The sequence below is a fragment of the Lepisosteus oculatus genome, chromosome 26 (assembly GCF_040954835.1).
Source record: "Lepisosteus oculatus isolate fLepOcu1 chromosome 26, fLepOcu1.hap2, whole genome shotgun sequence".
Lineage (NCBI taxonomy): Eukaryota > Metazoa > Chordata > Actinopteri > Semionotiformes > Lepisosteidae > Lepisosteus > Lepisosteus oculatus.
Genome location: NC_090721.1, coordinates 8,421,943 through 8,438,706, shown reverse-complemented (window position 1 = coordinate 8,438,706; position 16,764 = coordinate 8,421,943). Strand labels below are relative to the sequence as shown.

Genomic DNA, 16,764 nt, shown 5'->3' with positions numbered 1-16,764 from the left:
AAAAAAGCCACTGCAGCAGGAAGGGGCCTGTAGCATTTTCAGAAAACGGCTGTGAGCTGTGGAAGTGTCGTGGCAGAGTCTTGTTTCAGATGCTCCCCGTGAGCCAGTGTTAATGGGCGAAGGAGACGCATGAAAATGCTGTAATTAAGCAGACCCAGACCCACACACAAACACAACGTGGCCCCCGCGATAATGAAACAATAGCAGCAAGCCAACATTCCAATTCATTAGAATTCATTAAAAATGTTCTAGAATTAAATGGCTTTAATAGGAGCCGCATAAGGGAGGGGGTGGCAATCAAACTGGTGGAGACTAAATGACATCATCAGATCCGTATTAGCGTACAGAATTTGTTCTTTCGACGGTCCTGTTTTTACTCATTCCACTTTCCTGTCAGCTAACCCATTTAGGGACTTCAAGATGCTTCAAGGCAAATTAACATAAGAGCAATACGAGTTCCATTTACACTACAGAAAATTCACTTTTGCTTGGTGCTATTTCACAGTTAACTGCTCTCATAATGTAGATGTCTCCATCCACACTTGCTATTACTAGGCCTGGGATGCATGTTCTGTCTGCGGGATGTATGTTGGAGGGGCTTAAGTGCCTGGAACAGCAATAAAGGACCACATGTGGTACAATAAAGTACAACATGTGGAACAAGTAATATTTCAGAACTAAAATACTGCTCAAACCACTATTTTGAATCAGCTGTTTAATATGGAAGTGTGTTGTTGCATAGGCTGTAACTCCACTTAGAAAAGCAACACTTTTTCAGACATTTCTCATCTGAAATATATGAATGTACGTATTGTCTGATGTTGTGGCCGCTGAGGACATGTATGGGCAGAAAATCCAAATATTTCTCTTTTTATTTTTTACCGTTGTCTGGGATACAGACAACTGCAGCCAGACTGTGGAGTCAAAACCTGTATCAAAGCTGGATCTGAAACGGGGTGGAGCGGTGGCTCTGTGGCTCAGGATCTGCGCCTGTGGCTGGAAGGTTGCCGGTTCAAATCCTGCGTCCGGCAGAGGAATCCTACTGCGTTGGGCCCCTGAGTACGGCCCTTAACCCCAGCCGCTCCAGGGGTGCTGTATAAATGGCTGACCCTGCGCTCTGACCCCAAGCTTCTCTCCCTGTCTTTGTGTCTCATGGAGAGCAAGCTGGGGTATGCGAAAAGACAAATTCCTAATGCAAGAAATTGTATATGCCCAATAAAGTGATCTTAAAAAAATGAATTTAATAATGGAGTCATTACACCGCCAATACGTTTTCCGCATCTGTGTGTACGCAACAGTGGCAATGAGGAATCAAAGCTTTCATAAAATCTCTAAATATAAAGTAAATCCATTGAAACCCTGGTTAAATAATTCTTGTTTTCACAGTGTTTCTATTATATCTTGGCAGTAGAAGTCCACATTGAGTGCTATGGCTGTTTTAAGCATTCTTGCCTTTTGCACATGAAAGTTACATTTTTTTCTTAGCCTACATATATAATAGGAATAATGCACTTCAAACTCTGTAAAAGGCTTTGAAAACACATATGCAAAAGCCTAAAGAAAGGAAGGTCAGGTTTCAATCTAAAAGCTCCATATTCGGTGGGACCAAAAGCATCCAAACTGTTCACACTGATCAATCAACAAGGCCGAGTGGTGAGACAGAGCCTACCACATTAACATCCAGCAGAGCAGCAGCCAAGAACAGCTGCCTCTCTGCAGAAGGCCAGAACTGTAATGGCCCTCTCCCACCCAAATATAAAGGCGCTAAGTGACCGCAGGCCATCCACATAATACCACTAATGCACGCAGAGTGACAGAGGCACTATCGGGAACCAAAGAACTAGGGCAGGGCTAAACCCTTTGGCACATCGCACCCAGAAACCCTCAGAGCTGCCATTATTCAATTTAAATTAAAAGCCAGTGCTGTTAGTCCATGGGTCTCAAACTTCATTCCCTGAGGGGGCGCAGGGAGCTTGAGTCTTCCATCTACCCAAAGCTCTCCAACCAGCCTAGCTGTAATTGGAATCAACTGGTAATAATTGGACACTCTACCCACCAGGGCTCAAGAAAATGTTTCAAGAAATGGGCTGTATTTAAAGATCTCCTAAGGTAAAGGAACTTGAAAATAAAACCATTGGGGCAGTTAAACCATTTGGGTCAACTGATGAAGATGAGATCTCTATAAAAACCTAAAAGAGTCTGTGACCATCTGAAGCTCAGACAAAGGCCCTTTGAACACCTTAAAGTTGTAAGGTTGTAAGTATTGTAACAGTGCAGCCTGAGAGATACTACTGCCCCTGCAAGGTGTCCGACAGACATACATGATGTGCCCCACTTGACTTCTTTTCACATTTAGGTTTGACAAGTAATCTGAAAATACGCTAGCCTTAAATGTAATGGGATGCAATGATAGGAAGTAAAAATCAGAGAAACGGCAGGCTTGAACTGCTTCACTGTATAAGACTGTGTCTTAACCACATTCTCCAGAGAGTAATGGGGAACAACCTGCCACACTGCTTCTACTTCCTGGTTTTCAAAAGTCACCTGACCAATTATTTTTCAGCACTTAGTCAGGTGACTTTTAAAAAACCAGGAAGTAGAGGCTTCCAGTGGCCGCCAACCTCTGCTCTTCAGGCATATTCACGAAAGGAAGGGAGCAGGAAGGAAAACATGACTTTGGACTTTCGGAGTTTAGAAGCATGAGCTACCGGATTCTTCACTCCTTCTGAAGAGTTCAGCAAAAAGCGTTTTGAAGTTTGCTGCCAGTATCTTACTTGTCCATCTCCTGCTGGAAAAGGATTGAAAGACTAGCGAAAGCTTAAAGAGAGTTTTTCTCATGATTTGTGAATATACTGTATATATTTTTGGGTGCTTCTCGCACGATATTATAAAAGCCTTTTTGTTTTCCTTACAGCTGTTTTGCATGTCTGTTCTACGAAGGCCTGCCTGTGAACAACCCCCGTTATGCCTCTTCGCCCCCCAGTTATGACATAACTGGATGCCAATCTGATGTCTGGGGCCTCCAGAAATCTTGTCTAGAGAGCTGTGCTGCATTCAGCCAGAACCCGGGGTAAGATCTTGGCGTGATGGAAATGACAAACAGTGCAAAAGCTTTGTGGGAAAAAAAAATCCCCTGGAATGAGGCTGTTAAAATAATAATAAAACTGAAATTAGAAAGGTCTTGTGTTAAATTGCCCCCAGTATTAAGTTGATAAAGTAATTACAGTGCAGCTCAACCGCGTCCTGACAGTTCTATTTAAAACAGGACCTTTAAAGCTGAAGGATCTTGAAGGAAATTGCAACTCAATCTCTTCCCATCTGCTTATCAGATTAAAGCACGCTCCTAAAATAGAACTGAGGTGCTGCACCATCTTAGAAACTCATCATTCCAAACCCGAGAGTAATTCAGATTGTCAGAAGTGCCGAGGCAGAGTAAATGATAGAGTACAAAACGGATATTCATCTCCGACAGGGAGCCGCGGAGCTGGCGTTGTGCTGCAGAGCGAAGGGACCAGCAGGCCCGCCGCCTGACTGCCTGTGAGGCAGCAGTACGGCGATGGGCACACAGCAGGGCTCTCTGCTGGTAGGTGAGGCACCCCACACGACAGCCGGCGCAGCTGAACCAGCAGCCCCTATCACCCTGCAGCTCACAGCTGGCCACCCACTGGAGCTCAGCAGCTGTGAGCCTGGCCAGTACCTGGATGGGAGACCTCCTGGGAAAGCTAAGGTCTCTGCTTAAAGTGGTGTTTGTGGGGCCAGTAGGGGGCGCTCACCCTGTGGTCTGTGTGGATCCTAATGCCCCAGTATAGTGATGGGGACACTATACTGTAAAAAAAAAGGCGCCATCTTTTTTATGTTTGGATGAGACATAAAACTGAGGTCCTGACTCCCCATGGAAATTCCAAATCTCAGGGAGTTTCTCAAAGAAGGAATAGGGGTGTCACCCAGGTGTCATGGCCAAATTTCCCTCTGGCCTTGACCATTCATGATAATCCCCATCTCTGAACTGGCTTCATCACTCTGCTCTCCTCCCCACTGAGAGCTGGTGTGTGGGGAGAGGACTGGTGCATCATCCAGGTGGGGCTGCACACTGGTGGTGGTGGAAGGGATCCCCATTACCTGTAAAGCGTTTTGAGTGGAGTGTCCAGAAAAGTGAAGGAATTATTTTTATTAAAAGCCTTGAAATAGAAATTTTGTCTAAGGAATGTAAGGGACCCCCATAATAAACAAGGTGGTTATTATTATCATCATCTCAGCTGGGCAGTGGTGCTGGAATGTGACTGGAGGTCTGTTGCTGGGTGAAATGCATTACATAAAATCCAGTTCTTTCATGATCCTGTATACATCTATTACTTTCATACTGGAAAAACACACACTGGTATTCCACTACCTAAGAGGGCAAAATGTTTATAGAAATAAAAAGGCTGAACTTAAAGTTTACCTTCCCTTACATGTATGAACCTGGGTGTGTACAGTCACTTTTGAAAGCCCAATAAAACCACAGGACCAGATTGGCTACTCTGACACTCCCCGATCTGGCTGAGGCGCCCATGCCTGATGAGTTGTTTGCTTTTAGCTCAACGTGCTCTGTGAATGGGGGCTGTAACCTGCCTCTAACCCAGCTGCCTTTGTCTGGGATATTTCACTCCCGGCAAGGCGAAATGTTAGCGGAGGCGTGACTCACAGCAGGCAGCTCAGAATCTCTGGGCCTGGACACATTAACCTTCACCCTGGCGTGGGGCCAGCAAACAGACCCAGCTGAGTCAGAGGACACTTCCGGGCTCTGGGATATCACAAGGGCTTGGCCACATTTCACTTGGTGTGGCTGATCTCTGCGGGCAAGGCATCTTCACTAGGCCGTCCATCAGAGCAGGAGATCTCTTCTCAATCAGCTCACCCAGCAAGCAAAGGCAGGAGAGCAGAGTGATGAAGCCAGTTCAGAGATGGGGATTATTAGGAGGCCATGATTGGTCAAGGCCAGGGGGAAATTTGGTCAGGACACCAGGGTAACACCCCTCCTCTTTTTGAGAAATGCCCTGGAATTTTTAACGACTCATCTGAAGGATGGCACCTTTTTTTACCGTATAGTGTCTCCGTCACTATACTGGGGCATTAGGACCCACACAGACCACGGGGTGAGCGCCCCCTACTGGCCCCTCTAACACCTCTTCCAGCAGCAGCCTTAGCTTTCCCAGGAGGTCTCCCATCCAGGCACTGACCAGACTTACACCAGCAGAGCTTCAGTGGGCTGCCAGTTTTGGAGGAATAGACGATGACAGAGCAGGACAAGTGGCCCATCCAATCCACTCATCTGCACTACTACAGTACAGAATTAGAGTTAGATGTTCAGAGCAGTGAAGGCCAGTGAAATTCCCAGCCCAGCAGGTTTTGGAGTTCTCCTCGATGCCCTCGTTTTTTAAAGAGGTTGGAATAAAAATCAAAATAAATACACAACAGCCATCAGCAGACCAACTGATCAGCACGAAGGTGATGTGAACGATTCCAGACTCTGACAGGTGACCACAACCAAGTTAGTTTACCAACTAGCTCCATTTTTGTCCTTCCAAATCGTTAACCAAAGGTTTGGAATAACCACAAGTCCAGCAGCACTAAAGAGGACAAGGTGAAGACCTGGCACATTCAAGAGCATGGGGCAGAGACTTACTGCACAGCGCGATGATGTGACTGCTGTCCTCGTGGACAAACTTCTTGGTCACTGCCTCCTCCATGATCTGCTTCACCTGGAAGGACAAACATGGACAGTTATTAACTGGACAGGGATTCAGCAGGCCTGGCACGGCTTGCACAGCAAACACTCCCGCTGAAAGAAAAGCCCAGCCAAAATATTGCATCCCCTTGAAAACAAAAATCTCCAGTTTAAGATAGACCGAACATCTAAAGAGCTTCCTGGACAGCAGCACAAGATAAAAGCAATTCGTCATCCTGGAGAAGGGATCAGAACTGTTTTCATTACAACTGCCTGCTGATGTCTAATTAGCACATGCAGGTTTTCAAGTGATGTAATTCTCAGAAACAGACAATCGCGCCGTTTCTGAGGCATCACAAGCGTTGGTGCAAGAAAAACTCCGCAGTTTGTCAGATCAGCATCCCTTGCCAAAGCTCGGACGTGCCGGCTTCTCAGAAGCGCCTTAATGTGCATGCCTCAGAGTTTTGGAAGAGTCACAGGTGAGAAAAATAAAATTAAATCACATACAGGAGTGCAACCAGCTTCATGTTGATTGCCTGTTTGGTGTATACACCAGACAGAGGCCGAGCTCTGAGAACGTTCACGCAGGAAACACGCAGTGTGAGTTCAGTTTTGCAGGTCTGACGGACAGAAAAAAAGCGAAATGGAGAATGGGAGCACCTGAGCAAGTGCTCTCCTTTCAGGACCATGCGACTATGCACTTTGAGGCAAATGCACATTAAACATTGAAATAAATTTAGTTCGGATTATTAATAACGTGCACAGGCTGGTGAACTGTGTGTGGGGGGAAGGGGGCGCTGTGCTGCACAATTGTTACATTGATGCAAGTGTGCTGCGGGGCGAAAAGGGTTCAGAAACACTGAGACCAGGTGCACTCAGTTGCTTTGTGGCGGAGGTTGAAAAGGCAGACTGCAGAAATGACACGCGAAGGAAAAGAGACGAGACCACCACCAGGGCCAAATGCACCACACAGCAGGGAGGAGTTCTGGAAATACACTCCTCAGAGACTTCTTCCAACAAAACACCAGCCTCTAAGGACAATCAGGGCATTCTATTCATAGCCCAAGAGCAGAGGATTCTTCACGCTCTCAACAGGCCTGCTGTAATACCAGTTTCCCTCCCAATTCAGAAGCAGTTGAAATATTCAACTGACCCCTACTGAAACTCCACCTACAGAATTTTACCATGGTAGATCTGCAGTGTTAGCTCTCATATAGTACACGTTTAATGTGCTGTGGCACGGGTTCATGTTCTTCTATTGCTGCACTGTACTCAGCTCTGCTTTCAACACAGTGCATTAGAGTGAACATCTCTTAGGGTCAGCCTTTAGTTATGAAGCCGAGATAACCGCAGGCAGGCTTAAATGCAGTTGACGAGAAATGCCAGGCTGCTCGTCTTCCTGCAACATTTCTTTTTATTGCTTAAGTCCCAGAGAAGTTTGAAACTGCAATTCCATTTTTATGTGAAAAAAAGGACCATACTGTATGTCTCAATAGTTCTGCACCTTCAAACCTGTAAACCGGGGAACCCCAGTGTAAAGTCCCCATCCTAGAGGGCCAGCGTTTTCTATGGGTTTTCAGTCCAGCTGGTCTCTTCACAACCACATTCAGCTCTTTATTAAATTCACTGGACGAGTCAGATAGCTTCTCCCAGCTTCTCAGTTGCTGCGCTGGAAGAGTCTCGGAAAACCTACAGACACACAAGCCCTCTGGACCCCTACTAGAAATCTTTACTATGACCTTAAAAAGGACAGATCTGGGACAAAGGCATCTTATGCCAAAAGCTTCACAGGCCAGTCAGAAAATGAGCTACAGCTGAACGCACAAGGTTCCAACCTTATTTTTACACCGGCAAGAGTGGGGTCTTCCACACATCTCACAAACACGGCAGACAGGAATAACTCAGAACACGTATTAGATTGAACAAGCCACTGTGGTATTCCCAGAGTGTTTCTCGAAAAGAGTAGGGGTGTTACCCCGGTGTCCTGGCCAATTTCCCCCCTGGCCTTTACCAATCATGGCCTCCTAATAATCCCCATCTCTGAACTGGCTTCATCACTCTGCTCTCCTCCCCACTGAGAGCTGGTGTGTGGGGAGAAAAGTACAGTATAAGTGTAAGGATTATTTATTATTTATATTATTAAAAGAAACCGGATAGAACTAAGAAATGTCAGCCTGGGCCTACTTGTGCTCCAGCAGGTAGCGCTCTCCATGTGAAGCGCTCGCAGACAATGGAACTGCCTGGGCCGTACTGATTGAACTAAAGTGCTGTATCACCTCTCAGGGATTTTCCAGCATAATTGAGGTTATTTTTATCCCTTAAACAAACATGGGGCATTGATGACGTCCGAATCTTCATCGTAGAGCACAGGCAGAGAAGATTGAACGTGGCTATATATATATACAGACTGTCACACACAGACACATCTGCTCAGCCCTACATACAGCCCTAATTGATCTGCCTTGATTTGCTAATCGACACATTACTGCAGTCTGGGAGATGTAAATGCTCAGTGCTGCAGAGCCCCGAAAACCAATTTCGCTAGAGTGGTTTGATCAAAATAAGCAGATTATTGGAAAGGTAAAACCATCAAGACTCAAGAAAAAAGCTACGTTTTAAGCTTTAATTTTAACTACAAGCACGATATTTTAACTATAATACACTTTCTTATTTGTTACCAATACATTGGGAAACCTCTCATGCCAAAAAAAGAGACCTCACAGGGATACAGATTAGAATAGGGCACCACAGCCTGCGCAACACAGAAATGTGTCCCCACCACCACTTCCTGAACCTTGAGAAATCCTTAGAGACACAGCTTCTGCTGAGGAGACACAGCTTCTGCTGAGGAGACACAGCTTCTGCTGAGGAGACACAGCTTCTGCCTGGAGACGATACTGCCCTCCTGGTCCTGGAAGACCAAAGTCTATTTCTAGTTCTCAGTGAATAAAAAGCTGTAAATACAGACAGCGCAAACCAATTAAGTGAACAATTGACTCAAATCAAGGCAGTAAGAGTGCGAGGCAGAATGAAAACACAAAAACATGACACCCCTGCAAGACCACAAGCGAATATCAGAGGCTTAAAAGAGGGCAATGATCTAATCATATGAGCAAGGGACTCAAGCACAGCATTATGAGCCATTTCAGCTTTTAGCGGCCTCCCATAAAAGAACAGACAGCCTGAATGAATATGAAATTCAGAGAGCAGAAAACTCTAGCAAGTGTAGATAAAAAGACGTCTATATTCAAGCTGACTGGGACAGTAAGAGATACGTGACAACTGAAGAGCGCCAGACAGACATTGATGGAGGAAATACTCTTCCCATGCTGGTGGTTAAGAACATTTTTGCCAGAGGCGTGCGTCCCTTTTCCCCCAACATGACAATTAAGGCAACGATTTAAGGTCTGTTCACGCTGTGTCTCAGGGTGAAAAAGCAGGCAGGGATGCGCCCTCCGAGGACCAGAACATGGCTTCCCTCTGCTCGCTCTCCAGATGGCCTTGACTAATACATTCATGTCAAAACTACACTGAACTGCACTGCGACTCCTCGCTTCCCTACACTGGAAGAAGGAGGATGCATGAAGTCTCCCGGGTGTGGCACCTCACCCTCTCTCCCTTTCCATTTTCTGCAAAACCCTCTTTCACATCCAGGCCGCGGTGAGAGATCAAGCCTGGGGCCTGACTGCAGCCCGTTGATGGTCTATTTGCTGTGTCGGTGGCTCGTGCCTTCGTGCAGAGGTGCACGTGCGATACAGCACGAGGAGGCAAGAGGAGGACCACCGGCGCAGACTCCTGGTTGGTGCTGTTAATAAAAACGGGCTTCGAGACCCCGACTGTGCATACAGAGCGCGCTAAAATGACCAATCGCTGCCCCCCCTCCTCCCCCACCCTTTCATCTTCACTCTGATTACACTCCTCTGCATACAGCTCCACTGGGAACAAAGAGACAGCCCATTAAAGTCCACTCAGTCTATAACCCTGCTCGTAATAAATCTCCCGCTAATGACTAATTGCAAGAAGGAAACAGAAATAAGACACAATAAAAAAAAAATAGAAATGGCGAGAGCTTTCAGTTCAGCCAGAGAGAGGAGCCACTCTCTGAAGACCTGACAGAGCAGGAGAGAGGGAGGGCCTGCTAAAACATTCATCAGTCCTGGCATCAATTAAATTAAAACCAGATAATTGCTTCACATTCCGTAAACAAACGCAGAAAGGGCTGGATTTTCTGCCACTGCCTGTGACACTACACACCCTCTCAGCTGTAGCTGTAGCTCTTTTTGTGGAAGAGCTGTTTGAAAACTCGTTAATCTGCGTTAAGAAATGAAATTGCTCAACACTTAATCTAAGAGTGCCATCTGCGTTTTGTTTTTTTGGGGATACAGAACAGAAGTTCCGTATTTGCACGGAAACTCTCGGTATCGAGCCCGGAACATCAGAATTTAGGCACGGCAGAGAAGTTACTGTAGCTGCAGGGGACCCACCTCCCCGCCCCACCCCAGCAGAAGACACACGTGTGCACACACTCTCTCTCTCTCTCTCTCTCTCCTCTGCCCAGCCTGGAGTGGGGAGGTCAGGCTCCCACACAGCTCACAGCACTGGCTGCACAGACTTAAAGAGAGAAAGTCAGCGCTTGTGTGCCAAGACATGAGGCATTAAAAGGCATGGAAGAGGTTTATTTTTCTCTTGCTCATCCCTCTGGTAAGGAAGCAGAGGCAGGTTTACATGTAGACGGAGTGTTTTGGGTGCATGGGCAGACGCAAGCTGGAGGAGAGAGAAGACGGGAGGGTAATGAGTTTCCCTTCCCAAAAGCAAACGCCTGAAGAGCACCTGCTTGGGATCTGAAGCATAAGGCGTCCAAAGAACCAAAGCAGGAGAGCTTTGATCCGATGGCAAGGCCCTCATTAAGGATTGCGATCCGTTCACACTACAGTGGGTGAATCTTGCAGTTCTGGTAAATGATCAGCAGATAAAACCCATATCAGAAAGGGGCTGATGTAACCTTCCAGCTGGGAGGATAAAAGCCAAGTTGTACTGCTTGATCATCAAGAACTGGGGGTGTATTTTGGCTATGCTGCGTCAGATGTTGCAATAAGGGGGCCGAAATTTATTTCAGGAGGAACCCATCAGTAAAGATTCCACCTTCATGAGAACCGTTTTCCTTCGGGTCCGGGTTGTATTGCATGGGGGCAGGCCCTGCTTGCTCACCAGCGGAACAGAGGGAGGACCCCTGGAGATGGGCTCTGGGTCAGTGCCACCTGCAGAACCGAACCTTTGCTTTAACTAGGGGAAAGGAAAGGGATCCGCGCCGCCGAATAGCAACGTATAATGAATGGGCTGCCAGACTGAGGGAATTGAAGAATAGAAATTAACTGAAGCAATTATTCACAGCTTATTATGGCATGGAGATAAGGGAAGGCTGCTGGCCCTCCAGTGACAGATTCTACAGAGGAGCTGACTGGGCTGAGCAATCACAGATTCACTAAATCAAGCACTTTCACGAAATGTGAGCTGATATTAAAGAATGGGGGAAATTTATTAATGGCCCAGGAGCCTCATGATTAAATCGCTTTTAAAGCTAGGACTACATATTATATGTTTGTAGGTAAAAGCATTAAAGAATCTGTCTTTTGTTATAAGCACATTAGCGCAGTGGACGTCTGCAAAGATTCGTGAAAAGTTCCAGGCAGTCAGGCTGAAGAGGTGCTCATAGGAGCCTCTTTATAGACAACTACTTCTCATGAGCAATAAGGTCAAACCTGGAGTAACAGAGTAGCAAGAGAGGGCAGAGAACATGCCCATTTCCTTCGTTTTCAGAGAACTGCTACTCCTGGTGCTATCTGGGAAGGCAGTAGGTAGAGCAAGGCAAACCAGACACCACTTTCAGTGGTTTCTCTCAAACCCAAGATACAGCGCCCCAACTCCAACACCGAACTCTTGGCCCCATCCCTGATGACGAGCACAGTCAAAGGCTGTTTTTTTTTTTTACACAAAGGGTTGTGGGGGTATGGAACAAGCTACCCAGCCATATTGTTGAAGCTGGTTCCCTGTCTTCTTTTAAGAAATGGTTGGATGAGATCTTTGGACTAATTAACTGCCAAACAGGGTATATGGGCGTGTGTCACTTCTGTTCTGTCAGAGGGAGGGGATAAAAAAAATTCAGAAAGGATCCCCATTACAGTGCTGGAGTTATTTATTAACCCGCCTGGAGACTTCTCCTCTCTCAGTCTTGGCAACACTGTCTTCTGCTACTATTGTGCTCCCTGTACCCAAACCCTCTCTCCCTCTTCTCAACAGGATAACAGGGTTTGCTAGAGATTCTCCTCGAAACGAAGACCCTCCAGGTCATGGCAAGCTTGCAGAGAAGTTAAAGGAGAAGGAGGTGGAACTCGACAGTCCCTGCCTGGCAGCAGAGAGAAGATCTTCACTGCTGCTCTTCACTGGATGAAGAGGGCAGGCTTTTTCTGGGCCAACTTCCTGCAGTTTAGGTGGGACATCAGATAAATGGATTCGAATTTCACCTCTAACTTGAGTCTGAAGAGCTAGGCAACTCGTATCTAAACCAAGCATCAATTTATTAACAGAAATCAGGAAAACAATCTTTCTTTAAAAAGGACGAAATGCTCACTTACACCTTGCTTTTCTCCCCCAAATCCTTTGAAGCCCTCTCCTTTGACCTCAGTTCCAAGACTGCTTCCATCCAGCTGATTTCCTGATGACGTCACCACTTCTGTCTTTGTATTAAAAGGTCACACCTGGAGCGTCATCCCAGCAGTCCTTTCTTTAGAGTCGGATATGTACCGTGTCACACACCCCCCCCCCCCCCCGACTTTGCTGTAGATTTAGTTAACCCTCTCAGAAGAGCACCTGTCCAACTCCCAGGAGGAGGTATAAACCATCAACCTTCCAGAGGAAAACAGCCCCTCAATCCCGGCACCACTGTAGGCATGGTAGTTGGATATTCTCTCAATTGACAAACAGCTGATGCTCAGGTATCCCAGGGTGCCCTGCTGACAGACCATGTTAACACATATGACTGATCGTGAAGGTACTGCATTTCTTCTGCGCATGCTACGCACCGAGTGTTGATTGTCTCCTACAAGAACTGCACCTCCAAAAACCACCTTTTTATCAGACCAGGTCTCCCGCTACCCTTCGACAACCAAAAACGCGTGTCTCTCTCAGGATTAGACCCACACAACAGCACAACAGCATGCACTCCTTCAGGCACCTGCTGCAGACCTGACTGCGGCCCCAGAGCCAAGGCAGGAGACTCTCCCCCTCCCATGCTCGGCTCCCCTTCTTCCCGGGGAGAAAGGGAGGGGAGAGTAAGGATGGGCCGACAGGCGAAAGGAACGAGGAAGTCGCCCCCCGGAGAGGGGGAGTGAAAAACGAGGAGTGCGGAAAGACAAGACGGGAATCAGCCAGGGTGGTGGCGGAGAGGAAGAGACCAGCAGGGATGTCAGATACTGAAACGCCAGCGAGCCTGGAGAGCAAGGGATTGTCAGGGGGTAAAATGCAGACTTAAAAAAAAAAAAAGAAGAGAAATCCAAAAGACACTCTAGGCTTAATTCGGATTTGAAGGAGCGATGGACAAGTGGGTAGGGGGGGGCTCTATCTGGTCATCCTTGCCTCCAGCAGTGTCAGCCTTGCCTCTGACAGGCCCGGCGAGCTGCGGCAGTATTAATCGCCAATTGATGCAATTTAACTTCTTGGGTATGTGCTGATGCTTGCGGTTGCCAGGCAACGCGGAGCTGGCTGACTGGAGTTTAAAGAGACAGGGGCCCCGAGAACGGCCAGCACGCAGAGCCAGATTCAGACAGATGTGCCGTCTGACGGGCGGCCACCTACATCCTGGATTCCATTAACCTGCTTGGCTTAAGCAGAGAGGATCCTGCTTCCCTGAAAACCAATGCACCCCAATGCCCGATACTCCAGTCGGCAATGATGGAGACCAGAGGGTAGTTTCCACAAATCTCAACTACAGACACACTGGCCAAATTATTAGGAACCCTCAGTCATATGAATAGGCTCTCTCATGGAAAAGGCAATGTCAGGTTGGTTTGGGAGCATTAGAAAGACTTGCCTCAGCTTTCTGGTCAGGATAATGATCCCTGCCGACTGATCCCAGGTGCCAGGTGTCCCAGCTGACTGGCGGCATGATTCAGGCTTGGACCTGTGCAGTTGTCCGCGCTCGGGGGGTGCTGTCGCTCCCCAGCCAGGCAGGATAGATCAGTCACACCAGCTCCAGCTCTGGGGCAAAACCAGCCTGATGCTGACTGTTTCTACAGATGCCCTCCCCCGCTCCCTGCCCCCAAGCCTGGCGCAGAAATGAATGAGTGGGACTCGTGTAAGATCACACTGAAATGAACCACGTCAGAACTTACATAACTTGACGAACATCAGGAAAGTTTCACAGCTAAATACGGCTCTGTTCAATTTTCATGCTGCCAGAGTTTAACTGACCTTAGGATTTCTACGATTTGCTTTAAAAGGATATGATTCATATTAGCTTCAGTAAGGCAATTCTTCAGCAAATTGGGCCTCTGTATTGAGCTAAAATAATACCCCTTTTTAGTCCTGCAGCAAAACGAGCTGGAATATCACCTGTTTTTACCTGCTCTGATGGCAAGTCCGCAGGCTTCTGTACTCATTCTTAAGGGTGAGAAGATGCTGAGCTCCACTGGTGCAATCAGTGGATCACCATCAGGTTGTGCTGCGTGATCACGGGTCCGTGCCCGGGTCCCAGATGCCAGCACACCAGGGACAGGGTGGGAATAGTGAAATTGTGGACTGGAGTTGTGGCTGGGGCTCTCTCATCTACACGCATTACTTGCTAGGGTGCCTGCAGGCTCACATGAGGAGTCAGTAAGAGACACCCCACTTTGCCAGCAGCTGCTGTATCACAGGGGTTCCCCAACCCTGGTCCTGAGGAGCCACCCACCAGGTGATGCCCACTATACTGTCACCACTTCACTCTGAACAGCCAGGCTCACTGCAGTAGTGAAGGTACTGTAGCTAATGGAAATCGTGTTTCATCCACCACTGTGCTGATCAAGCCCAGTACTTAAACAGTGCACACTTATCACACAGGCATCTCAATGAATGTAAAAGCAAAACTCCCCACTTCCTCCTTTGCTATGATTCTGGGGAGGTACTGTTTGTACTTGTGAGTGGAACAGTGCAGCTCTGCACAGGAACCAAACTTCCGTTTTACTGCAGTTAATGAGTGGAAGTCTTGGTATGAAGGAGAGGTTAAAAGGCATTTTGCTTCAGAGAAGGACTTTACCTCCCCTTGGTGCACAGAGAGATGTGTTCACAAATGCACACACTGAATTCTAACACCTGAACAGATTGCCTTCATTGCAGAAGAGAATTATACTTCTGCACTTTGGGGAGAAATCCACTGTGATTAAGGACCAGTAAGAACTTAGGTTTTTGAGCCGATTACAAAAATCAGCAATTAATTAATTAAGCCTGCCTATGCTGAATGTATTAGCGTGACTCTTGCTTGCCTATTTTAAAAGCAGCCTAGTTGCAAGATACTCTTTAAAGTCTTAGCTGGTATTGGGTATTTTAGCTGGGATTTCAGGAATAAGGGCCACAAAGTCAGGCTCTCTCTGCATGTGTGGTGCAATCATAAAGTACAGAATGACTTTTTCCTCCCTCCTTTTTCCTGTCAATGGTATTTTCAGTATTCACTGGTGGCTCGGCTCATAAACGCTTTCCTGTGGAAATCTAAATGCTTCCCAACATTCATCATGTGTGCTGCAGCACAGCCACAAGCTGAACTGAACTCTCTCCTCCCAATTCTCAGAGATGAACAGCCCAATGGCAAAGCTCTTCATCTACCTCAGACACGAGAAAGACCTAAACCTCACATTTCAGTCTGGAAAACATTTAGGAAGGTTTCCTCTTAATCTTCACCTCTCCAAATGGTTTTCTCATTTAAAACTACACTCCTCGGGCAGAATGAATGCACAGACAGACAGAGCCACAGGTTTATAAGGTAAAAAAGCTGACAAGTTTCAAAACCGCCCCCTGATTAATGCCACAGGTCATCTGGACACTATAAGGCATCAGAAACACATTTTCTTCTTGAAGGAAAACTTTTTTTCCTGTGTGGAAAATCAGAGATAACAGAAAGCTTGCACCTCCATTAATGATGCCCCCTCACTTCCACATGATCTAATTACTTTGTTTGAACAGAAAGAGACAGCTCTCTCATTTCATAGTGCATGACCAGCAGAATTTAGACCAGTTGCTCAGCGACAAGTGAGTGAATTTTTATTCACCCATTTGTGGTCAGACCTCTGAATTTACATGGAGAAAACACAGTGCTGTAAATCTACTGTAAAGCCGGGTTACTAACACTGGATGCAATAAATACTACAGGCAACCTGTAAAACTCAGTAAATGCACCACACCATATCACGACCTGACACATTTTAAAACATGGTGAATCAGGCTAACTTACAGCCTTCTTTTGCACTTCTTGGGATATGAAAATAAAATCTTAAAATTGTGGGCAGCAAGTTAAAATCTAAATATCCCGACCCGAAGCGAAACGCCCACTATAATAAAGATTATCATGACTTCAATCCACCAGCGATCTCGGGATTAACCCAACGTTTGTAGTACAACTTGTTTCTCACTGTAAATGACTTCTGTCCACATTTACAGCCTTATTAAATAAATGAATTATATAGGCAGTGTTTGCAGTGATGTCATCACCCGTTCACAAAAAACCCAGATGTTCACAACTGAAAAGCATTTAGATACACGTACTGCGGGATGTAACACTATTTTTTCCCCATCTCCTAGATACAGACTAACTATATAATTCCGCCACGATCCCTGTCGAGGAAAATCTCTTTTTTTTTGCTACAGTCGGCCACGGTTTTTCCTTGCTGAGATGCACTGTAACTCCCCCAGCCAGCCTAATAAAAATCCTGAAAATCCCAGCGACACACTGCCTGAGTCTCGCATCTTCCCCTTTCAGTCAAACTCCTGCGCGTCGAGCGCCATGGATCGCATCTCGGCGTTAACGGAGACAT

At 46.7% G+C, this 16,764-nt stretch overlaps 1 protein-coding gene across 2 annotated transcripts in view; it reads right to left on the bottom strand.

Annotated features, from left to right (window-relative positions):
* The window catches only part of sgsm2 (small G protein signaling modulator 2), a 65,287-nt gene that overhangs the window by 47,253 nt on the left and 1,270 nt on the right, over positions 1-16,764 (bottom strand). For both annotated transcript variants that reach the window (XM_006641057.3, XM_069184424.1), the window contains exon 2: positions 5,666-5,741. In XM_006641057.3, coding sequence (XP_006641120.2) covers positions 5,666-5,741 — 76 coding nt within the window. The remainder of the gene's footprint in view (positions 1-5,665; positions 5,742-16,764) is intronic.